Genomic DNA, 25,704 nt, shown 5'->3' with positions numbered 1-25,704 from the left:
GTGTGTGTGTGGTTCATCTTCCCCACTGGGAGCAGACCTCCCCCCTATCATAACCCTGAGAGTAGAGAGAGGTGGAGAAGGGGGGGAGAGGGAGGGTGCGAGACCGCAAACACATAATTGACCAGAAAAACGATTAAGTCATCATCTGAAGCGCCCTGGCCCGCAGGGGGCTCAAACATGTACTTAACCCCGTTCACCAATTACACCCTGATTCTCCTCCCCTCTCTGCACCTCCCAGGCAGAAAGAAAGGAGAAGAAAAAGAAAAGAGAAAGACAGAGATGATAAGCATTGCGGGCAAAACTGTGGCTATCAGATCTGTGCCGCTTAGCTGGATTCAATAGGACGAGGTAAACCTATTAAGAGCCTCGGCTAGTTTCCGCCTCTGGTGTGTGAAAACACACTGTCTAAACATCCAGACCACTAGATAAGGACGTCAGGAGTTTGAGCTGCCTGGCCCAGCCACCCTGAAATGCCCCACTGAAAGGTCTGATCGGACCCTTAAAAACATACAAATAATACCTTCTTTCCAGTGACTCCCAGAAATAACGTCTCACTAATTCAAAATTCTAGCCTCTGAAATGCTTGATACCCTTAACCATCACCCACACCCTACACACACACAGGCCTTCACTCCTCCCCTCCCCTCTGCTCTTTTTGTGGTGCTGGAAGAATGGGGGGACAAAACGCTACTAAACGCTGAGCGGACTGCTCGCTGGGGAGGCAGAGCGGTTTTGACATGGAGATTAGGCTCTGGCTATTGTTCGACAACACACAGACACGCACAAACATGCACACGCACTCTCCGCGATCTGGGATGGCAGTCAAACACAGGCAGGCACATGAAGATGGGAGGGCGAGCTGCGACAGAACACAACGACAGGCAGAAGAGCTGGCGAATCAGAAGCCTCGAAAGAGTTGGACCAAGGTGGGACGGGGTGCTAAAGGAGAGCGCCGTGCCTTTCTGGAATGATCAGCAGATGACATAATGGCGGAGTGGAAAAGAATAAGTCCGCTTGACATTGTTTGGCAGGGGTTTGGGAGGGTGTATGTAGGGGGTGGGGGGGTGGGAGAGGAGGGGTAGCATGGTGGCTGTCGTAAAGTGCAGGGTGAGCATAAATGGGGAAATGAGGGGAGGGAGGGAGGGAGGGGGCAGGGAGGAGAGGAGGACGGGTGCAGGTCAGTGCTGTCGGACAATGGCATTTTGCTGGTGGGGGGGGGGCAGAGGGTCGGAACGTGAGCAGTCAGCAAGCTGGGGTCGTGACATCGGAGTGTCAAACAAACAAACTACTGACACTTACAAATACACCGGCTGCACAGGGCTATTCTTAAACACACACAATGTTGCAGACAGTCGGAGTGTGACAGAGCACAAAAACACTATTTCATTCAAGTTGTCAGCGCGGTATGAACCTTTCCTCGTGTGTAAGATCTGACCAAGTCTTACTGGGTGCAAATCTGAGACATGAGTGAATTGGTGTGTGAGCAAGTTTGCGTGCGCGCATCTGAGCGCGTGCGAGATCGAGCACTACATACTGAGATTAAAGTCAGTGAAAGAGTTACCATCGCTCATGCAGGAGACCTTTGGTGTCACTGCAGCCGAGTGACGGATAGATTTGTCACTTTGGACAAGGATTACTTTATTATACGGGCAGCTCAGGAGAAGATGTATTAGGGCCTGTGCAGCTGAACTGAACTGTGGCTCAATCACAGCACGAAGCACACAAAAGATACGATATTTACTGTACATGCAGGTAAATACACTAAATTATGTTATATCCGCATCAATTGCTCAATTTTGGCAAGTCCCCCTGCAGCTTCCAGCAGTCTTGGTTCATTAAGTTGCTGGTGGGGGACAGAGGACCCCTGATAGCGGTTAAGGACGAGTGTGTTCAGTGTAAAAGGAGGGAACTGGTTCAAAAGAGCACATCACTGCAGCTCCTTAATCAGAGCTGGCAGGGGTCAGCCAGCACCGACATGAGATGCAGTGAGGAAAATGTGTGTGTGTGTGTGTGTGTGTGTGTGTGTGTGTGTGTGCGTGTGTGTGTGTGTGTGTGTTTGAGTCGATGCACTGCGTTTGAGCATATAAGTGTATGTGTATGTGTCTGGCTGAGAGGCAGATGAGAGAGAGACAGCGAGAGCGTGTTTCTCACACTCACACTCAAGAGCCTGTGAAAGGTCAGCGCTTAGTGCTAACAGCACAAGATAGAAAGTGGCACACACACACACACGCACACACACACACGTATGTTATGCTCATGCACAGGCACATACTTAAGTCCAGAATAGGAAAACACTCAAGTATCCTTGGTCCAAACTATATTAGTCGCCTGCCAAAAGTATTCAGGCACTTTGACCGTCAGTCCCAAACGTCTGCACGAACGTCATCTAATTTATTAATACCTAGAATGAAATTTGGTTTTACAGTTCTGACTTTTGGTTTTAGAATGAAAACGTTTAGATGAAAAGCCAAAGTGTATCTCTGGCCAACACTTTCCCTGACATAATGGTCAACAATGGAGCAGAAAGCACACAGATGACCTCAGAGTGCTAAGCTACATCCAGAACAACCGGAGAGGAGAGCAGAAAGACACAGAAGCCTGTACGGGCCTCTCTCTCTCTCTTTCTCCCTCTCTCTCTCTCTCTCTCTCTCTCTCTCTCTCTCTCTCTCTCGTAAGCCCCTTCACAGTCATCAGGGCTTTCCAACGTTTCCTGTTTTCGCAGGGGTGAATTGTGGGAGATAATCTCCGGCTGCCTATTGGCTGACTGCACACAAAAAGCGGCCCTGGAAAGCGGGCTTTTGTTACTGCGGCGACTCAAATCCAGCGGCTGGCTTTTCTTTCTCCCCGGCCCCGCCGAGGCACACATGCCATGCCACACCATCAGCGAAAAAAAAGAAAAGAGAAGGAATGACATATAGAAAAGGGAAAACCCTCCTGACCTCCGCTACTCCACAGCACATGACTGGCCCAAATACTGAGGCTTGTCGCTAAAAGAGCCACAGAGAGACAGACAAAGAAAGCAAGGTGTGTGTTTGCTTTAAAATGAAAGGAAAATGTACATCTACAATACATCAAGGTCCAAACAGCCTATAATTAATTAATATACAGTACATCCACCACCCACTGTTTCTCTTTACACAGGCAATAAGTTTAGTTGACTTTATTAATTGACTGAATAGCTTTATTTAATCACTTAATTAATCTGTCATAATTTTTTAGCCTTTATCAAAACAGTATGTGCATTAATAATGAGACGTCTTACAGCTAGAGGGATGATGCTATAGGCTGTCATTAGCAGCACCAACAATGGTATTATGACACATCTGTCAAAACATTTCAAAAACATCAAAAGTCAAAAAAAGTCACAATAGTCTTAAAAGGAGCTTAATCAAGGGGAACAACAGCTACAGCGTGCCCGGGTTATTGGGGCAACCCACTTCCCACGTTCATTAGGTTCTTGACAGTCAAGACCTGATTAGTCAAGACCTGATTAGCCTTCAAGACTTATGTCTGAGGACACCCACTCGCTAAGAGGCCACGCTGGCTGAATCTAATTAGATAGTCAGTCTCATTCCCATACATGTCTACAAACTTTGAGCTTGAGTCCATTGTCCTCTGCTGAAAACAAAAACAAACCAATGTGAATAATCCCCTTAACTATCTTGACCTTGTTTAAGTATCTGATGGGGCCAGTGATGAAGAGGCCACCTCATCGGGGGTTGATTAGTCAGTGATTCAAATCTTAAATGGTAATTGTTGCTGCAGTTGTTCAATGGCATTAATAACAGCATTGTCAAATCAGTGGGATGCTTTAATATTGAGTATATTAAATTTTGAAACTTGAAATTTACAGGTGCCTACCGGCTTTGCCAACATGTACCCTCCTTTTCAACCTGACCAATGATGTGCAGAGAAAAAATCATGTGACCCACGAGTCATGGTTGGTGGCGACCACATCTATGAGGGGGCAGCTGGGAAAAAAGGGGGACCTTTATCTCCTGATTTGAATAAGATGGCCTGGATATGTCACAGTGTTTACCCCTCCGTATGGTCCGTGAGGGGCATGCACGCAAAACAACAACAACACGGACAAACTCGGTCGCGCACACTACAACGGCCATTGTGTTGTTGTGCTGTTTTTTTTGTGCAGCTTACATATTGTGCTTTGTTTTCCAAATTTCCTTCATTACACTCCCAGTTGTAATAACGGTGATCTTTAACCGTGTTCCCTAAACCGACTCTTTCTCTTCTCCCCTCCTTCTATCAAACCATCCTCCCTACACCTGCTCAGATAACCACTCCTCTGTCTCTAGGCTCACTCCTCCTCTCTGCCCTCTCCACCCCTCCATTACTCATCCCGCTCTTTATCTTTAGAATACTCATAGGCTCTCCAGCTCCCTCATGTAAACCCATTCAACTTCCTCTTCTTTCATCTTTTGCATAAAACCATAACTTAGTGAGAGAAAGGGCCTCATTTCAAGACAAGCATACTCTGTTCACGGCAACTGATGCTTGCACATCACAAATAATACATCAGACTTCCTCTTTCAAAGCAGGTGCGTTGGAAAATGTACAAGGAAAAAAGCTGTCGAAAGACAGAAAAAATATAACGTGTTATCCATGTTTACGCTCATTACACGGAGCAAATAAACAAAGATGAAGGAACAAGGAACGATTTTGAAAATAGTCAAGCAGGGACAGTGTGAACCAAAGTTAAAAGTAAAATATAAAAGGCAAAGGTAAACTAAAAGAAGGACTAAAAAGGATGAGCATGACTTACCTTGACATCAGAGAAGAACATCTTGAGCATATTAGAGCTTGGGTAGCGGGTGTAGAAAAACATGAGCTTGGCCTTCTTCAGATGATTAGGAGAGAGACCCTCTTGGATCTGAAAATAGCTGCTATTAAGGACATTAACAACTGTTTGGAGGGAAACAACTTATGGTGGATCAAGCAAATGTAGCTACTGATATTACCACCAAATACAATATGTGTGTGCTAAGAATTGGCAGTAAGATTGGCAAGAAATCATCTTTTGGATGGTGGGTAACCAAATTTCCTTTCAGGCATGAATGCAGGGGGGGTTGAAGACGGTGCACCAAAGCAAAACCATTTGCTTGCAATTAGCATCGTCCGTATCAGGTGTGAGTGCGTCACGGTAAATAAAAGAACGCTGGCCAGCACTACAGCCGATGCTTTTACATAAGGAGGCTCATTTCACAGTCAAAGTAAGTAAACGCCTTTGCCTACACCCCGTGCTAACCTCCACCCAAAAAAAGGAAGAAGAAAAAAGGAGACATTTGCATATCACAGACAAAGACAGCAGTTAACGCCAGTGACGGGCAAGAAGGCCTAATGGCTTGGCGACAACACATGCCAAGCCTGAATATGACTGTCTGATGCTGGCTTAATATCAGTGACAAAACAAGGTCTAGGAGATAGTCCCAAACACTGGCCCGAGCAACACGAAAAACCTTCTCACCCTCACATAGGCCATATTCAAATACATGTCAGAGGCCTTGTCTTCCTAATGGATCGCCTGGATTGAACAGCAGAGAGGATGGAGATGGGCTGGTGGGGGCACCTTGAGGGATAGTATGGTTCCAACCTTCAATTACATCCCCCTCCTCCTCCCTCTGCTCCACCCCTACCCCCCAGCCTCTCTGCCGCTGCCAAACCCTTGGAGGAGCAAAAGAAGGAGGAGGAGAAGGAGGAAGAGGGGCTCTGAGGGTTTGGACACAGCCAGTGATGGGGGGACTGAAACACATCTGCGCCACCGAACGGCCCAAGCCATTTCCATGGTGAATTAACGGCCGTATAATGCATCTGATAATATCAATCTGGAGGATAAGACATTGAAAAGGGAACGGGGATGGGGGCGGGCTGCATGTTAAAACCTCGGGCCGTTTCAACAAGGGTTTTCATCAAGCAGACGCAAGATAGGGCTTTAAATTACACAGAAGATACAAGTTTTCATGAAGACTGTTTACACTCGAGTGGACAAAATACATTGCTTGACATTATTTATGATCTACAGGGGTGGCTGTGATCGTTAAAATCAGTCAAGTGTCCAGATGTAGCTGTAACTATAGAGTGGGAAGAAGGCATCAGCTGCTAGATTGGATTGCCCTTGGCCTCAGGGTTATACAGCAAAGCCAGCAAATGCTGAACCACACTGGGTTGGCTCCTTAAAGACCCTGTCTACTTTGTCTGATTCAGTGAGAGAGAGGGAGGGAGAGAGAGAGAGAGTTAGTTGTATACGCAGCGAGGGTCTTGTGGGGGAAACCCTGGCAGACTGGTGTTACTCTGTCAGGCCTGGCCAAAAGAGCAGCACTTCACTCTCCACACCACACCATCTGCTCCAAGTGGAGGGGATACAATGGATCCTCAGACAGAGAGAGGGAGAGGGAGATACAGAGAAAAAGAGAGCTCTTTTTCAGTAAGGCAAGGTGGGATTTATTTGCTGTGAAAGCTGTGCACTTACACTTAGATTAATTTGTTTTTGCTTTTTCAATTAGGATTAGCATCGCTTTCCCCTTATCACTGAAATTAAAAATTATTTTAAAACAAAGACGTCAAGGTTTTACCTCTCCAGCCATAAACACAATATCACCTCCCTTCAGACGACAATTAAGAAGCTTCATATCTCCTGATGAGGCATTTTCATCTCCAATTCACTCACAGCTTGCAAATGTAATTGTGATTGGACTTAGGGGTGGCGTGCAAGGCTATTATTTTGTCATGATGGTGCACTCATACCAGCTGGCCCACTGTTCGCCTGCCACATCTGACAAGACATCATCATTCTCAGAACACTTCCCCAAAGCCCAAAGTCATGAGAGGAAAATAGCTGCTCCACTTCCTAATTCCAGGTGTAAGGACAAGAATATTTGGAGTCGGACTGAGAACAAATGAGGAAATTGATAGCAGCCATCTGCTCCATAACGCTGCAGAGAGCTGGTGAACTTGAACACACCTCGCAAAATGTCTGACAAGCTGTCTCTGCCTTCTGAGGCTCCGAAAAAAAAGAGAAAGCTACAGAGATATCAAACAATTCTACATCAGTGGCACTAGCAATATGAGTACAAATGCAAATACACAGATTCATAAATGTCATACAAATTATAATAAAAAGCTATATCTTGTAAATGCCAAACTTTGTTACTAAACCTGTGGAATAAGCTCAGGGAATCAAAAATAAAACAACACATGTGGACATGTTGTTCTGCCTTTTCTTTTCATTTAGGGGAGTACATCTGTTAATGCCCTGAATTTATAAATGCTACAATGAAAGCCACAGCATCTGGCATATGTGGTTATTGTTTGATTGTTTTCTACTTTCTCTCAGTCTCTGTATTTCTCTCTCTCCCTTTTCTCTTTTCATCCCTCCATCGGGAGCCCGTAGAAGCAAAGGATTATGGATCTCTGGAAAGCGTTCACCCTTGGGTCAGAAGACAAGACAAGGCGAGGTAATGAAAGATAAACAGCTCGCTGCAAACACCTGTTAACGTCCGCTTCAAAGAAAAGACAGGGAGGAGGGGGGTTTGCAGGGAGGGAAAACAAAAAAAGAAGTATTTGGCTGCCAAGCAACAGCCGAAGGGCCCCCCGGGCTGTTGACAGATCTTTATGAAATGAAAAAAAGAGAAAAGAAACGACAATGATTGTGGGCTTTTTACAACGGCGATGGATGATAAGAGGAACACAAGAGAAAACACAAGCAATCATAAATATACATCTTTACTGAGTCCTCAGGCGAACCTTTTGTGACATGCACACACACAAAAAGACACACACTGGAAAAAGGCTAGGCACTCAGGTACACACAAGAGCAAAAACAAGACATCCAAGGTGTTAAATATACATATTCACTTAACTAATAAAGCTCCAACAGGTAAAAAGCTGTTGGATTAATTTCTTAAGCATGTAATGAATGTTAATGACTTGAGGACAATGCTTTCTATGGACAACCAGTGTGACACGAATCAAACTTTCATAAGGGTTAAGGGGTGTTGAATACTTAGGGACTAAGGAGGTATAGGGGAAACAGAGAAGGGACTGAATGTATCTGTTTAAGCTATTAGTCCTGAGTCCCCGGGGGATTCAATTTGAGCCTCCCATAGGGGATAGCCTCTTTATCCGTAGGGCATGATTGGGGCACACTGGGGTTAAACTATAAGGGAGGCTATATAACACCATTGTGTGCCAAGTTTCGGGATGCTATCTCGCTCCTTGTTCTTTCAGGCCATTTTTTTATAAAAGGAATTAGGGCAGTAAATGTCATGGGGACCTAATCTTTGTGAGTAAGTGATATGTGACAAGAAAGCTTTTAAAGCACTTAGGATTGAAGATGGAAGAAAAGGCTGTACGGTGCTTTGAGAAGGAAGAGGTATGAGTATAAAAATAAATGCAACAGTGCAGTACAATGGAGAAGAGAACAGCAGTGGGAGGAAAAGTGATTCATCAACAATTTCTCTGATTCTTAGGCTAGTTTCAAACACACTAAAAAAGATTTGATTTTTAACTCTTTGTGGTTCAGTTGCAGTGTTTCGCACCTGTCTCTACAGGGAACCACCTGAAATCAGATTTTTCCTGCTTTACACAGGCATGATCTGGTCTAAACTGGACAATGGGGTCACTGTCATACACATTCACTTATTATTGCCTTTCAACCCCTTCAAAACACACTCTCACACACACCACTCAGATTTTGTTTAAGGATACATTGCTGCCTGAGTAGGGTGAGATGTCAGCCATGTCCTGTAGATCACCGCACTCAGACTTGATGAGGGACAGGGAGAGTCCCTCGGCTGTGCTGCCAGGGTGCGCAGGGGAGCAGGAGCGATGGTGGTGCCCCAGGTGGTGACCTGATGCCATCTTGGTCCTCAGGCTGGTGGTTTCCCGGGACAGGTCCATGGAGTCTGGTGAGGAACGGTCCTTTCCTGGGTAGCCACCTGTGGGCCCACCAAGGGGACTCTGGAAAGCGTAGCTCATAAGAGGCAGTGGAAAGGGGTGTCTAAAGGATGGTGGGCTGAAGCCCATGGAGGCAGAGAGCGAGGAGGGGTGAAGGGCGGGGTGGTGGTGCCCGCCATGGGCACCCACAGCTGAGGACTGGTGGTGGTGCTCACTGGGTGTCTTCCTCACGACTAAGGGCAGGGCCTCAGTTTGGTCATTGGTGGAACCTGGCATCCCGGGCATGCTGGCAAAGGAGTCTAGTGGGTTGGGAATGATGACATCACCGAAGCACTGCAGCCTCTGATTGGCGGTGTGGAAGTTGGGGTTGTCTCCATTGACAACGGTGGGAAACCTTTCAGGAGGTATGGAAAGTGGGGGGAAGGCCTGCTGGGGTGTAGGACGTGGAGGCTTGGCAAACACCTTAACCACTGTGTCCACCACCTGGGTCATGGCTGAATTGAGTTCCTGCTTCAGTGTTTCTGCCAGCTGTTTACCTTCAGCATGCATGGAGGAGCCTGGACCTCCCTGTGCTTTGCTCCGCCCAAGCCCCTCTCTTCTTGGCTTCTCTCTGTCTGCCAGCAGGGCCTGCTCCTGAAGCAATGCCCGTGCCCTGTCCAGGAAATGGCCTGGGTCCAGGTCAGACATCTCATTGTCAGAGCGCAGGTCATCTCCACCCCGGTCATCGCCACCGGTATCAGACCTAGTTGGGCTGTCCTCAGACATGTTTCCTATGTCATTGTGGAGTTCATTGTGGAGGTCATTGTGTTCTGAGTCATCGGTTGAGTCATAGATCTGAAAGAACTTCTCCTGCAGCTGGCGTAACTGTTTCTGCATGTCCTCCAGCTGTAGCTTCAGTTGCCGTCGCTCCTCCTGCTTCTGTTCTTTCCTCTGGCACACCAGCTGGGTGAAGCTCTGCTGTTGCTGCTGAGGCAGACGCTGCTTACGCTTGTTCTCTCGGCTGCTACTGCTGCACACCTCGCCTCCCCGTGGGCTGCTGGGGGCCTGCTGCTGAGACTGAGGGGGTGGGCAGTCTAGTTCCATCTCCCTTTCTCCATCCATCTCATGGTCACGCTCATGGCGAGAAGCAGCAGGTACCACCACACTGGGTGAGTGGCTCATACCACGTATAATGTTCTCTACACGGGCTCGCTTGGCACGCAGGTGTTCATCATTGAGGCGTTCGATGTCAAAGGTGGCGAGGCCAGGAGGACGACCAAACGGTGACAAGCACTCTTGGGGGGTGCTGTCCTGGGAGGAGTTACTGCAGGCATCCTCTTGGGGAGCATCTGAACTTGCATTGGAGAGCCCTGATCCAGGGAAGCCGGCATCCCCTCTATCACCCCTGTCCCCTCTTTCTCCCCTCTCGGGTCCTCCTCCATTTTTAGCCATGTTATTCTTGAGAAGCTGGGAGATAATGGTGGTGCCAGGGAAGGGCATCATGGTGTCCTCGTATGAGTTGGCCCTCTTCAGTAGCTTTCGGAGTACATTGGACTTGGACTCACTGTCACTGGCTGATACAACGCCAGGCCCACCATGTGGCTGCACTACAGAGCACTCCATGGAGTCGGTGTCTGATCCGTGGTGAGAGTGGGAGCTCAGAGAGTTCATGGCACTGAAAATGGCTGCTTTGGCGCGGGCAATGTTATCAGTGGTTGCTGTTGTGGCTGCTGCTGTGGAGGAGGCTGTGCTGCCCACGGTCCTCTTAACACCAATGTCCACACGTCTTCGCTTGGTCTGTCTGTTCAGGAGGGAGTCGCTGTCATGGTCCGGCATCACGGGCTGCTGCTATTGGGCCATATCCCACAAACCCAGTCCTCTAGGATCAAAGCCTCTGGGTACCTGCGGAGAAAAATTCACAGTACATGACTCACCAAAGGGAAAAATATTTTCAGAATCTAAGTCACTCACTCAGCAGGACATGTCCTAGAGCACTTCAATTTCAAAACAAAATCTACATTGAACAGAAAAGCTAGAAACATTTTGATCAATCAAAATCTATCAACATTATGGATATGAACTGAAGCGTTTTGTCTCAAGCCAGTAGGCAGTTCCTCCTAATATGTTTCGACACGGACAGGGACATCCATGGTTACATTTAGAAGGCGAGGATCAGTGACAGAGGGGTAAAGGAATCAGGCAAGATGGGGTCAGAATTAGGCCTTGGCTCGACATTCCAGGGCAAAGTCCTACATTTTATCCTGTCCCTTGTTACACGCTGCGCGACACTGAACCAGTTCCCACGGAACACAAAGCTGCATAAAATTATGATAATTACTTAAGTACTTGTCCTCATTTGCATTTTTGTGCACCGTGAGCCAACATAGGAGCTATTAACTCACAAAATAAAATAAAAAGAAATAGGGTTAAGAGTAAAAAAATGTGGTGTATAAGGGGAGGCAATACACATGTCTTAATATATACTTTCCTGAATTCTATTTAGTAAGTGTGCTATCGTTTGGTCGGTTCAACAAAATATTCTCACTTTAAACACATTGCGTAATTTTAAAATGCAAGTCCTGTGTCCACATTAATCAATATGGTCATCATATCTTAAGCAACGGGGATAGTGACACAAAAAGAACACAAAATAGGCCTATTGATTTTGGTGCCAGCGTGAGCTCACTTCTGTGTTTTTTGTTTGTCTTTTCATCTGGCAAGGGTAGTTAATTCTGCTCAAATGAATAGGTCACAAGGGTCAACTCTGGCAAGGAGCAACTTAAAGCGCTCTTACAAAAACCCTAATGCCCCTCTGAAAGCAAAACGTTTTGTCAGTACAGGCCTGCATCAATAATGCTATGTAAGCAGCAGTGGCAGTGTCTTAGAGCAACATCAGATACATCCAATCTCAAATGTAGTTATATTATCACAGACAAATTAATTTGTATGCCTCTCTTTTTTCAATTTTTTTTAATATATCTGACGTTAGTAAATTTATACATTTGATGTTTTCTTTGCAGCATAAAAGCGGCAAAAGTGATGCAACAATTTACATTTTTCTTTTTACACCAGCCTTTATTGAGACTCACAGTGGCTCATTAAAATATAATAAAATATAACAAATACGGTATTCTTTCCTTGAGTTGAATTTTCAGGTTGTAAATATACTCTAACTGATTTAGGTAGACTTTAGGGTAAATCTGCAACATTCTTTAATCCTAAATACAAAAATGTCAAAAGACTGAGTCAAATCTAGGCTATGTTTAATTTTGCTATAATATTCTAAGACAAAAGCCACTCAGAGACATCTAATTTGAGGCTCAGTTTCAGTGGTAAGTGGTGGTGAACAGCTGGAAAAACTGAAGTCCATGTCAGATTTAAAAACATTTTCTTTAACTGAGTATTTGCTTGCTTTAACTAAAAGAAATTGAATCATCTTTACATTATCACAGCATGTGAAAAGTATTTTTCTTTTGAAAAGAAAAGCTTCTCTCTCGTCACTTAACACAAACACACACACACACACACACACACACACACACACACACACACACCGGCGCGCACACACAACTTTGTTGTTGGCTTTGTTAGTCATGTCTGATGCGCAGCACAAGTGACGTGCATTAGAAGGTTTTTCACTCTTAAAAAAACATTTTGTAAATTGACAATGTATAAACTCACAAGATAAAACTGCAAACATCCAAATTTGCTGGAATAACAGGTGAATGTTCCCCCTAAAACCGTCCTATTGAAGTAACACCAGTATTCTAAAATACGACCCTTTGATAAATGGCTTTGGCCCAACTCTTGACAGTCATCTCCAGCAGTTCAGACAAGAGGTGATACATCTCCAAGAAAGAAAAACTGGACTTGATCGCCTCAGGATCTTAACAATGAGCTTGAAATAGTCACCAGCACCTGTCTTTTCCGACGGCGCACCTGTCTCCCATTGCCCATGCGCACTCTCTCTCTCTCTCATAAAAAAACCTTTCAACAATTTCAAGCTATGAACTACACATATTAACAACAAGCTGCGAATGTTCACTCCAACTTTTATAGATCTTCACCCCGTGGTTTTAACCTCCTCACTGGAACATGTATATAGTTTAATGGGGTTTAATCCCCAAAACAAAACCTTTGGGCTGACATGGAACAAAAGTACAAAATAATGAGTGATGTTCGGGTTGGAAACTTGGTCTAAATTAAAATAATGCACAGTTGCTGTAACTTTTAGGAGTTAAAGTCCAATGAAAATCACGCAATAAGATGGTGAAAGTGTTCACCATCTGTTTTTTTTTGTTGTTTGTTTGTCAAATGATGGTCAGTGAACAGACTAAGATATCAAAACCTATGCGAGACACAGTTGCCGAAACTTCATCAATACACCGGCAGCATTTTCACACAATAGTCCAAAAGTGCTGCCGCAGAAGACAGACACCAAATTCACTAAACAACAGAACTGACAAGCTCCGCGACTGCCCGGATAGAGATTTTGTGCCAATAAAAAAAGGGGGCACGTATGAGGTGTTAAAATAAGCCCACAGGACAAAGACAATACGAGGTAAAAGCAAATTCACGGTTTTCAAACGAAGAGATCTAACACAGGTAAATCTCAGTTTCCGTCTAAAATCAACATTTACATCACGTCCCACGTTGCAAAAAAACAAAAAACAAACAAAAAAACACGCTTCCAAAACTTACTTCGCAAAGTTGCAAATCAACTTGATCACCGCTTTGATGAGGAAGGTTGGGCTACGGTCCGCAAATCATCCTCGCAAAAAAAACACGGGCTGCTCACGCAACTCTTACCACACATCAAGATGAGGGGAACGAAACAGAGCAAATAATGTCCAATAGCCTAGATATGATTAGCTGTTGATCAGCAGAATAAATTTCCCCCGTTAATGATGTTTGATTTGTTTATTTTTTCCGCCCACCGTGCGCAGGCGAGGCAGAACAAGAACGAGAGAGAGAGGGAGGTATCCGAGGACAAGGTTACTTACCCTTTAGATGAAGAGGGGGACAACCTGAACTCCTACGGCGAAAAAAAAAAAGAGAGAATATACGCAGAGCACGGCGGATTTGCTGGATGCTGGGATATAACAATTTCTCAGAGAAGGAAGAGCTGGAATAAAGTCGGCGACGCGAGCGAAAGGAACAAAATAGGAAAAATATAGTAGATGAAAAGAGCTCTTGTGCGTCGGTCTCTCCCTCTATCCTCTGCTGTGACTAAAAGAGTGAGAGACATAGAGAGAGTGCAAAGAGAGAGAGAGAGAGAGAGAGAGAGACTGCGTGTGTGCGTCTCCGAGGCGCACTGGATGCAGAGGACTGGATGCTGGAGCGCTCCTCCGCCACTAAAGATTCACTTTAAGACGCGGCTGAAGGAAACAGGAAGACGTGCGCGTCATGAGCGGCGTGATGTAACTGTCGCAACCTACCAATAAGAAGCGTCCGTCCGGTCCGGAGAACAACGCACTGAACTTGACCAGAGAATGGGACTTGAGCATGCAACTAAAGAGAGAGAGAGGAGAAAAAAAAAGGAAATACCACTCTTACTAATCTCTTTCTTCCCAAATCACCGACAGCGCGAGTAAGAATCGTTACGCACTTTGACATTACATAGGCCTATAAGCCGCAATAAAACACATAGTCTACATCTTATTATGTTGTTTATACTCATGTTCTCTCTTAAATGGACAAGTTTCTATAATTAGTGTTTATTTGTCTTGATTACATTTCGAATAAAGTGTCAAAATCAGAATAAGAACAATTTCACGATAATAGCTGCTAAGAAAAAAAAGCCTAAAAGAACTTGACTTGTTTGGCAACTGGTGAGGTTGTCTATCCCTGCTGCAGTTTTATTAAATAGGCTACATTTAGACAAACGCATGTTTTAAGATGAATGCAACATTAGATGAATTGTTGAGGCAGGTAGATTTGTACCGTTTAAATACAAATGTTTTCAGACACCTTCCAGTCTTCCTTTGTGGCAGTAATATTCTAAATTAACAGTCTGTTTTACAACCCAAACCACTTTTTTTCAACTACTGTGTTAATGCATGTTTCGATTATGTTTATGGGAGTGTATTAAACGCATTAATATCCCTTCAAGCCCAGTCATTTTTAATGATTACCAACTTTGCAATTTGATCTCTATGTCTGAATGACGTTTATATTTTAAAACATTACCATATTCATTTTTTTCCCCTGCAAAGACAACTGGTGCATATTTAGGCTACAGCTCCTCTAAGGGAATAACAGTAGTGGGTCACTTGGGTATTGGAGGTTCAGAGTGGCATGTAGATATTTTACGTGTAGAGTTTTCTTATTGGTTGCAGCAAAATCTGATTTATGAACAAGCAAAGCAGCACAGAGGCTCCGAGGTTTGCTTTGGAATTCAGATTATCCAGGGAAGCCAATATCCGAGGAGAGCTAAACGTCTCTTTGTGAAATGCTCAGTTAAGAGCCGAATATCATCATGAAACGTCTGTCACTCGGATCCACAGCCTGCCACTGAAATATCCCCCTGTGCGCAAAGATTGCACCGTCATCAGAAACGATTATTAAGTAAAAACCCATGGTAAATGAAAACAAAAATCCACCTTCATGTTTGAAAATCTAATCATTTTCAATGATTTGTTTGAATTTTTTTTTTTCTCCCTTTGAAACTTCCCCACCTGTAAGGCTGAACCCTGCGGACAGTGACATCTGATCCTTTCCACGGAAAAACCCGTCTGACGCTTCTGACTTATGAAACGATGATCCTGCCGCATTCTTACAAATTGAATAATTACACTGCAGGTTTTTTTCTGGCGCTCTGAAAGCATTTTAGCCTTCGACCTTTACAACAGGTGTATGGACAAATTGTTTAGTCATATTATTTCGGAAATAATTGTTTTTTGCGCAATTGAAATTAATCTTTAGGAGATAATATTTTCATGAACTCTTAACGATATTTCTGGATAATACAGGTCACATCCATCTGGCTCAGCCTTGCGTTTTCTGCAATTAGAGACAACGCGAGCTTTGTAATAAGCAAATTACCTATAAATTCATCCCGTAAACGAAAGTATAAAATATGTATTATTATCATTATTATTATCGTTGTTGTTTTTAGTGAATCAAGTTCGTATACCCGTCAATTTAAAGCCAGTAAAGAAAAAGTCATTAATGCACTATTCTAATCAGATCAGCGTGCCTTTGCCCCCTTTTCCCTCTGCTTTTCACTTTGGATTCATTTGTTGCACGCAGAATCTTCTTTTTTTATCCTCTGCACAAACAGGATCCTAAAGTACTTAACGATAAATCTTATTTTCCATATGCTCCTCTGTCAGGTGCCAAAAAGGAAAAGGCGAGTCTCTTTTCCATGTCGCAAGCAAGTGTTTTTTAGGACGAACGAATTGCAACGAAGTCAGCAAAGTTTAGTGTCTGGAGTGTCTTTTCCAAAGCAGGTGTCCCGGCCCCCTGCTCCCCCTCACTGGCCTGTGGCTGATTTGGCCTCGGCTCCCCTGGGTGCCGTCGGTGCGCACACAGGCTGGAAAAACAGGCCGGGACATTAAAGAAACGCGTGTTTGGAAAAGGAAGACTCGGATGAGGTGTAGAGGAAACGTGTCGGTTAACACTGGCTGCTCTTATCGCGGCCCATTCCAGGTGGATCAACCCGTGTATTTATTTCAAACTCACTTTCCCCCCTCTTTTGGGTCGAGTGCGACACACCTCGATGCCCAAGACTGATAATGCGATCTGGCATTGCGCACTAATGGCTGAATTTATTGACATATTTATTAGAGTTGGGCCCAAAAGCAGAAGGAGGGAGGCAGTGAAAAGAATATTTCTCCCTGAGGTGTTATAAAGGTACTTTTTAAATTTTTTTTTTTATCACATTCTGACCACAATTAAGTGATAATAAGTGCGCACACGCGGTGATGGTATGCCGGAGTGCAGAAGGGCCAGTGGCCTATTTTTCCTCAGTATTTATTTGGATCAACGACGGGTCAACTGTCTTTCTGTTTTTATTAATATGATTATTATTGATATTATTATTATTATTACAGGGTTCTTTGTCTTTCGTCTCATTTTTGTAGCGAATTGAACGCAAAAAAATCAACAAAAGTAACCAAAGGGAGGTTTCCTGGATTTAAGTTTACGCGCATTATTGTTGAAAGAATGAATATTATTCGGGAGAAGAAGCAATCTCTTGAGCAGCACCGCTTATAAAATGGCATTAATCAGATAATGACTTGATGAGCTCCTACAACAGCTCCATTTCTTTTCACAGACAGTTTTTTTTTAGAGAAATAAGAGAGAGAGAGAGAGAGGGAGAGAGAGAGGGAGAGAGCGCTATTTGCGAAAACACAAGCAGAGAGAGAGATGGTAGCGCTAAAAGCTGTTTTGTTCCGGAGAGGTCTCCGGGTCCCTGAATAAAAAGGTTTAGGAGACAGGACAGAGGAGAGGAGAGGAGGATACAGGATTTGTCCGAGTGTAATAAGTGAGTAGGCGTCTGACTCTCAGAGCCTCTACAGTCCTCTTTGGGCCTCGTGTCCAGCACTTAATGTATTCAGCTTTCACCATCAAAGATGAGGATGCTGGAGGAAAATATCTATAACACTTGTTTCTGCTGTGAAGGCAAAAACCCATTTCGAAAAAAAAAATAGAGTCTTTATGACCTGAACAATATAAGATACAATGACAGAAATTTACATAGATGTTATTATTAGTGATATTAGTTCTTGGCTGTTATAGCTGGCACAGTGTGGCCCCCGTTGACCCACATCCCTCTTTCTAGGCTACAAGTAGTGGTGATTATGGACCCGAGTGTGTCTGTGTGTGTGTGTGTGTGTGTGTGTGTGTGTGTGTGTGTGTGTGTGTGTGTGTGTGTGTGTGTGAGAGAGAGAGAGAGACAGAGAGGGGGGGAGAGAGAGAGAGAGAGAGAGAGAGAGAGGTTGGTCATCCTCTGCTGTGGCCTGTTCTAGGCAAGCCATTCAATGAGACATATTATACACACACACACACTCTCACTCAAATATGCTTTATTTGCATGAATGGGTATTGACCATTGTTGCAGAAGCAAATGTATGACACAATGTAAAGTCAACGTGACAGTGAAAACATACACAAACCAAACAGAGTAACCTAATGACGAATAATCAATCACAATAATATGCGTAATGAAAAACAATGTACATAAGCATGTCTGTACTCTTGCATATGAGAATTTGCATGTATACACACATTCTCTCTAGACCATCTCATTTCCTCACAGACTCAAACACACATACACAGGGCCCTCAGTCTGAATGTTAAAATACAGTATTTTATATAGTATATGTTCTAGATATATATGAAAAAATCCTGTTGTCAACATGTGATAAAAAACCTGTTTGCTCTAACATTAAATAAGGCTCCATGTCTGGCCTGCACTGGACATAATAGGCAATTAAAAGAATGCTGCTCAGTGAGGCTGATGGGAATATGGCTGCAGTCAAACTCATTAAAACCACAGATATATATCTAAACATCATAATTAGTCTTAACCATGTGTAAAAACCCTCGACATTCTGAAATTTCTTTAGCAGAAAAATAAGCCAGCAAATTCTGCCAAGTCTGAATTCATTCACTATGTCTTACGAACAACCTTGAAAGTGTACAAAATTTTAAAATCACTGCCTATGAAAGGGGTTAGGCTAAAGTCAACAGGAATGAAGGGCGCGCGCGCACGTTTCGGCACGCGCACAGACACACACTGAGCGCCTTGGAGGTGCTTGGGCGGACAGACATGCTGGGAAATCGCCTGGAACTGTATTAAGCCTGACGTCCTTAAAACAAACAATGGCACCATGAAATAAGGGCTTATGCGCTCAAAGTCAAAGAGCCCCTTCAGCAACTCTCCCTGTTTATCTCTCCCTCTGTCTGCACACACACACACACACACACACACACACACACACACACACACACACACACTCACCATTTCTTGGGGGTTACACAGTCAGGCTGGCAGCTCCATTGGGAGGGGACCAACTTTTGCTCCTATGAACTCTCACCTGTCAACATGGAGCAGAGGACTTTACTTGGTAAACACGAAAGGACTTTAGCTGTTTACTTCTGGCGGTAACTTAGCCTATTTTATCCACTGCAAGGTTGCGGTCACAGCTGGTTCTGCGTGTGTTTTGAGTGCGTTTTCAAGGCGAGGTTATATGCACGCCAGACTCCGTTCAATAATGTTACAATTTTAATGCGACTGTTCTTGGGCTGCATATTTTGTTAAATATAACTTGAGTTGTTTTTGGACAGTGTGTTCTCCATCGGTAGCCTACATCCGGCATGCATCCAAGTGAGCTAGATTGGATCAATTTGACATGTGGATCAATTTTAGATTTTGCCCACACTGCTCGCTACCGCCCTTTCGGTTCAGGCTGTTTTGATAGATGCTTTAGGGAATAGCGGGTTAACTGTTATGAAAGTTGTAATCAAATTAAAATTAATGTTATTTTTTTTGGAGCTTAATGGGTGCCGAATTAAAGAATGTGTTTCAATGATTCATGTAACGTCTTAAGTGTTTTCTATGCTTGATGGATTTTTGATCCAGAAACAAAACATCACGAATTGCCATTTTTTCCAATGGAGCGTGGCAGCAAGCTTTCTGCCACATACAGTGTACAGCTCTCTGAGTTGTTTCTTTTTAGATTTCCATAGCCATCATTCTCCAGTGCGAAGAGCGAAAAAAAAAAAAGAAAAAAAAGAAACCACGCACAGGCTGTGGCAGATAAGCGGCGGTCTGTTTTCACTCCTCTGATCAGCGGTAATTATATTTGTTGGCGTGGAGGTAAGTGGTCCTCCCCGGGGGGCGTATTGTATTCGACTCACTCCATGTCATAAAATAAAATTACAAGGAAAGGAGAAGATATCCTACAATAACAGAGGCGAGTCGTAAAATCAAAGAGTAGCTAAATTAAATCTGAGGGGGAAAAAAACCCTCACGGAAAATACATTAGGGGTATGATGGACTGGGGGCAGGGGGCTTCAAATAAAACGCAGGTTAATGAGTTTTTAATAGCTTCTACGACTATATAGTTGTTTAACAGGCACACACTCTCTCTTTCACACACACGCAAAGCTTTCTCTAGCTGACTGAGGCAATTAAGAGTAATTAGTGATCAGTTACCTGTGCTTCAGCCTTTCTGCACTTCCCCAAATACTATAAAGAGAGGCGTCTATAGGGTATGAAGTGACATGTACAAGGCTTAAGTATCTTTAAAGTGCCTCTCTCACCACACACATTAGTCTCCAGTTATAAGTTTAGCTCTCTGCAACAGTCTGCTCTCCTGTTACAGCAGTGGACATTCACACGTCTTGTACCTGTTGGCACCCTTCTGTCTGGTTTATGTATCTGTGTAACCTTTGACCCCCAGTGTGGATGTTTGGCCCTGGTACCCAGCAGGCCCTCCATACTAGAGGGGCCTTTCGCTGCTGACCTCTCTTGACCTCTCCCTGACCTTTTACACACAGAGGAGATTCGTCTGCCTCGGGGGAGGTCAGGAGGAGGGTAACGCTGTTATAATTGGCCAGTAGACACAGACAGACACACACAGACAAACACTCACAGTTTTAGGAGAGTGTTGTTTTCTGGTTACTTGTTGACTGAAAATGAACCAATGTTTTTCCAATGACGGAAAACGTGTACTTGACTTGACTTCATCCCACTTTGTACTAGTTTTATACTGCTTTATACTCATACAGCTTCATTTTAGAGGGAAATATTGTACTTTTTACTCCACTACACTGTAAAACATTTGACAGGAATTTAGTGGAGTCAACTGTGACTTGAAGTCTTTTGACTTGAAATGATGAGTTGAATGAATATACTGCTGAGAGTTCACTAAGTTCAATTTCTAGAGAAACATGATCAATATATAAGCAACATTTGTCTGTGTGATGGTACAGTTGTTGATTCAACCTAATATCTCAAGTGTATCAAACTTGTCTTCTAAAGTCAGTATTTTTACATTTTCAAAATTAAAAAATGACGGAGAGGGGAACGTGTGTTTTTAAGCTGAACCAGTTTAAAATGATTTACACTGAATTTTACTTTTAAGTGCATTCAATACATTTTAGTATTAATATCTCTTGTACCTTTAAAGGACCAGTGCGTAAGATTGAGTGGCTTCTAGCAGTGAAGTTGCAGATTGATAACTGAACACCGCTCGCATCTGTATTTGACGACCTGGGAATGAGAACGGGCTGTGAAGTATGTAGGAGAAACTACAGCAAAAAACACAAAAGGCCCAACCTACAGCCAGAGATTGAGTTGTCCCTTATGGGCTACTGTAGAAACATGGCAGTTTCAACATGGTGTCTTTCACAGAACTAGCTTTGCCTGTAGATAAAAACGTCTCATTCTAAGGTAACAAAATCACAATATTCCTAATATTCAGGTGATTATACACTAATGAAACTATACCTATGAAAGTTATATTATATTTCTGCCAATAGAGCCTCCTACATGTTACAAACTGGACCTTTGAATTCAATGCTTTTACTTGCAATTGAGTATTGCTACTTTTACGTAAGTAAAGGATCATCTGAATACTTCTTCCACTGTGTATTTCATTTTTAAATTAGTGCCCCTTGTCATACTATTTTGATTACAGTTCTGTACATTGCCTATAGTATCCAGGTGTTTTTATATAGCTTCTAATGTATGTGTGTAGTTTGTAATTAATCAGAGTAGCTTGACCACCTATCCTCTGTTGGGTCATGCATGAACATGCTCCAACCACAGGTTAAAAACCAGCAGCCTATAAAGTGCTCATGTACACGAGTAAATGCACACACACACACATAAAAAGGCTACACACAAATGCACGCTCAAATACATACTGTGTATATGCACGAGGCCTACATTCATGCAAATTACTCCCGGCATTTTCAAAGACTTCCCCGTGGACAGCGGCGTCTGCCAGCGCTGCTATAAATCACGATGAGGCTGGTGCTGAGGGCAAGGCACACCTTGTCCACGTCGCCCCCACTCCTGGGCTGAATAAACCATAACATCCTGCCTCTCGTGCTGCCCGACGCCCTCCGAGCACGACCCTAGAGAAGACCCCCCACCACCCCACTCCACCATGCCCTCATACCCCCCCCCCTCATCCCCCCCCTCCCTCCCTTCCTCCATCTCATCTCTCACCCCATCCCTTCCATTGTTCCTCCTCCTCTTGTGTCTAACTTATCTATCTTTAGGAATTTTAGCTGTTGCAGTGGGCGTTTGGGCGGCACTCAGCTTGTTTGGAACAACACACAAAACCCCTCCCCATCTTCATTTAACTCTTTTTTTCTCCAATCCAATGACTTCCTGCTTGAAGAGTGGGATGAGAGAAAGAAAAAAGGAGAAAGAGAACAGCAAAACAGCAGGAAGCAAGTGTTTAACAGGAGGATGCCGACACCCTCATCCTGTCGTGTGCCGGCTTGGTTCAGGTGCTCTGGGCCAATCGGCTCCGTCCGCTCCATTTACCTCAGGGTGTGCCGAATTTGGCTGAGAAGGTGCACCTTTCCGTCATGACCCCCACTGGAGGAAGTATAATGTTTCTGGAAAGAAAAGGAGAGGTTTTTACTGCCGGTCCGGAGAAGCCAAATGTACAGGCTCATAATAGAACGTTAAACCCTCTCACCACCCAACAGACACATAAAAGTGAACAAAGAATAAAGAGAGAAGATTTACCTGCTGATTATTTCCCTTGATTTTTACTGCTGCAGAGGGAGAAGCTAAGCAAACAGTCCAGCCCAACGTTTGGTTCTTGGCATTCCACTTGAAGGTCTTATTATAGACAAACCCACTTTGGAAAAGAAAAACCCTGCCGTGTGTTACTTGGCATGAAACCACATAAGTGAATTTCCTGCTCAAAAATTTAATTTCTAAGTAAAAGTCTCAGAATTGCCAATAAAATCACCACTCATATGCAACAGTGTGTTTTAATTTGAAAAGCCATTTTGTTTGAGAAAGGAGACACAGGTTTTAAATTGGAACAAAAACCTCCTCAGACGCGCACACGGCATGGGGCTGTGGTGTGGCATGCACTCACACACACACACACACACACACACACACACACACACACACACACACACACACACACACACACACACTCATACAGAGGTCCAAAATCTCTCCCTAACCTCTTGTATGCCTGGGTACATCCACAGAACGCCAGAGGAGCCTTGAGAGGACAAGAATAGCGAGGCATGTGTCTATTTGTGGCATCATTGTTGTAGAGATAAAATATCTCACTGTTACACACACACACACACACTCACACACTCACACACATGCATGAGCAATCGTGCACTACATTCATTACCATATCGTACAGTCAAAGTGAAATATTTACTCATACATACTGGTCAGTGCTCAGTGATCAACATCCACTAAAAGCTCAAATATCCACCCATGCACACGCACAGAAACTCTCTCAATTCAAATTCAAATTCAATCAAATTCAAAATGGGCTTTATTGGCATGAAAGTTTTAAAAAAAAACAATATTGCCAAAGCAAAGCATTCAAATACAATACAATAAATCAAAGATATATACATTATGAACATTATATTAGTTATATACAGTGTGTGTGTGTCTGTGTCTGTGTGTGCCTTGATCACTCACTGTCTCTCACATCTCTCTCTCTCTCTCTCTCTCATTCTCTCTCTCTCTCACACACACACACACACACACACACACACACACACACACACACACATATTGTGCAGGCTTTAGCCAACAGACACTCACTCACTGGCCAGTTCCTAGAAGAGACAGTGGAGTAATCTCCTCTTTATACACCCATAAGCAGCTTCTTTCACTTTGCTGCATGCAATATGTGTACACTACTTTGTGTGTGTGTGTGTGTGTGTGTGTGTGTGTGTGTGTGTGTGTGTGTGTGTGAGTGCATGCCACACCACAGCCCCATGCCTTAACCATGGGCTAACCTGGCTATAAATGAGCTGCAGTGGCACCTGTGTCGGTAGAGATCCAGTGTTGGGACAGAGGAGAGTCCCATAATAGGACGTTGTCTCTTTTGTTCTGTTGGTATGAATAACTGCTCTAAGAATAATATCCCCTCCTCCTCCATCCTATAAATGTTCTGAGATGTGCTCTTTCTGTCTGGAGGTGTGGCATGTGTTTTACACAGCAGGGAAAGTACATGTGGGTTTGTTCACTATGCTGAAAATGTACTGAAGAGGTTTTAAGTGTTCATTGTTTTGGGGTTATCTGCAGTTACTTAAGTGCAGTAATTTGTCTTCCTGTACTTCCTGACACTTCCTGTACGGATCAAACCATAGTTTGGTAAAAGTCATTTGAGGGAAGTGAAAATATATATTTGCATCATTTTTCTTGCTTTGTTCATGGATAGTTCAATTATTCTATATGACCACACTTTTCAACTAATGATAGAATCTATTTAATCCTCACTCAGCCTTGTAAAACCATATATTGTTGAAAACACAAAGTATAAACTCACAGAGCTCCTTGCATGGCTTACCACTATGTCTTTGCCTCTGTATAAATGCAGTTCAGTGTCACTAATTTGGACTTGAGCAAAGACAAACAACCTTTATTTCTTGAAGAAAAGTTCACTCCTTGGAAAATCTCCATTGATTGTGTCATTGTATTAATGGAGCAGAAGGTTGCTGGGTGGTATCACAGCTGGTGTTATTGTATAAAGTCAAAGGGAAACTAGCAACAAAATGAATCTAAATCTTCTAACAGCTTGTTAGTATTAATGTTACAATACAACCTCAAAGATTGTTTCAGTATCTACAATACAATTCCACAATTCAGTTGTTCTCTTTAAGTGGCACAGTGATGATTATATTACTCACCCCATCCCCAGTTTCCCTCACACACACACACACACCCACACACACACACACACACACACACACACACACACACACACACACACACACACACACATTACACACAGACTGCTGTTTTCAGTGTCTTTAGCTAAGCTAGAGGACAAGTGATGCCCAGGGCCATTCCTGATCCTCCTGGCCTTTTCCTTGCAGGAATCTCCTCTTCCTGTGCGGAAGTTTATCGTGGTCAGCCTGCCTGTCACTGACGCCTCCCAGAGGAAAGTGACAGCAGCTTTATTCACCCGCTGACCCGTAAAGAGGACAGCGGAAGAAAAGAAAAACAAGTACGTGTGTGTATGTGTGTGTAACCTGACTAAGGGCTTCTTTTCTCTTCCGTAAGGAGGTGCGATGAATCTTGTACAATCAGCACAACCTCTCTCTCTCTCTCTGTGTGTGTGTGTGTGTGTGTGTGTCATGTGTGTGTGTGCATTCAGTGACACGTCCTTTAACCGACCCCCATCAACATGAATGCATCTTCCTCTCTCTTTTCAGCCTCTTTTGTGTGTCCATATAAAAAAAACAACAACAAATCCCCATATCAGCCCAGTGATGTCCTTTTATCTGCACTCTAAACAAACAGATCAGTTCTTATTTTTTTATTTTTTGTCTTTCCATCTCAAAGTCGCGACCCTGCAGCCTTGAAGATAGATAGATAAAAGGATAGAGAGATGATGTCCATCTGTTCGGATGATCTCTCTCCAACTTTGTTTGGCATCAGCCTTTTCTCCGTCCCACTCTGGTCCCCATCAGCCCCAGAGGGCCCAGGCACTGGCCTTTTCTTGACCCAGTTTAGGACTTCCATTCTGGGCTTTCTGATCCATCCACTCTCCCTCCGTGTGGGGGTTCAACAGAGGATCCTGAGATTATCGGATGGTCACTTAAGAGGGAACGAGAGAGAGCGAAGTG

The 25,704-nt window shown here is 43.8% G+C and overlaps 1 protein-coding gene across 3 annotated transcripts in view; it reads right to left on the bottom strand.

Annotated features, from left to right (window-relative positions):
* The window catches only part of LOC127368199 (prospero homeobox protein 1), a 34,678-nt gene extending 18,879 nt beyond the window's left edge, over positions 1–15,799 (bottom strand). Inside the window, exons 1-3 of one of the 3 annotated variants that reach the window (XM_051408746.1) lie at positions 15,567–15,799; positions 8,722–10,791; positions 4,781–4,888 (exon numbers count right to left, since the gene is read on the bottom strand). In XM_051408746.1, the coding sequence (XP_051264706.1) occupies positions 4,781–4,888; positions 8,722–10,725 (2,112 nt within the window). In that variant the 5' untranslated portion in view covers positions 10,726–10,791; positions 15,567–15,799. Of the gene's footprint in view, positions 1–4,780; positions 4,889–8,721; positions 10,792–13,590; positions 13,834–13,892; positions 14,271–15,566 lie in introns of those variants that run through there. The other 2 variants (XM_051408744.1, XM_051408745.1) reach the window with 2 other exon arrangements.
* Between the last annotated feature and the right edge of the window lie 9,905 nt (positions 15,800–25,704).

The sequence above is a fragment of the Dicentrarchus labrax genome, unplaced genomic scaffold (assembly GCF_905237075.1).
Source record: "Dicentrarchus labrax unplaced genomic scaffold, dlabrax2021, whole genome shotgun sequence".
Lineage (NCBI taxonomy): Eukaryota > Metazoa > Chordata > Actinopteri > Moronidae > Dicentrarchus > Dicentrarchus labrax.
Note: the sequence above shows the minus strand (reverse complement) of the source record. Positions and strands in the feature narration are given on the sequence as shown.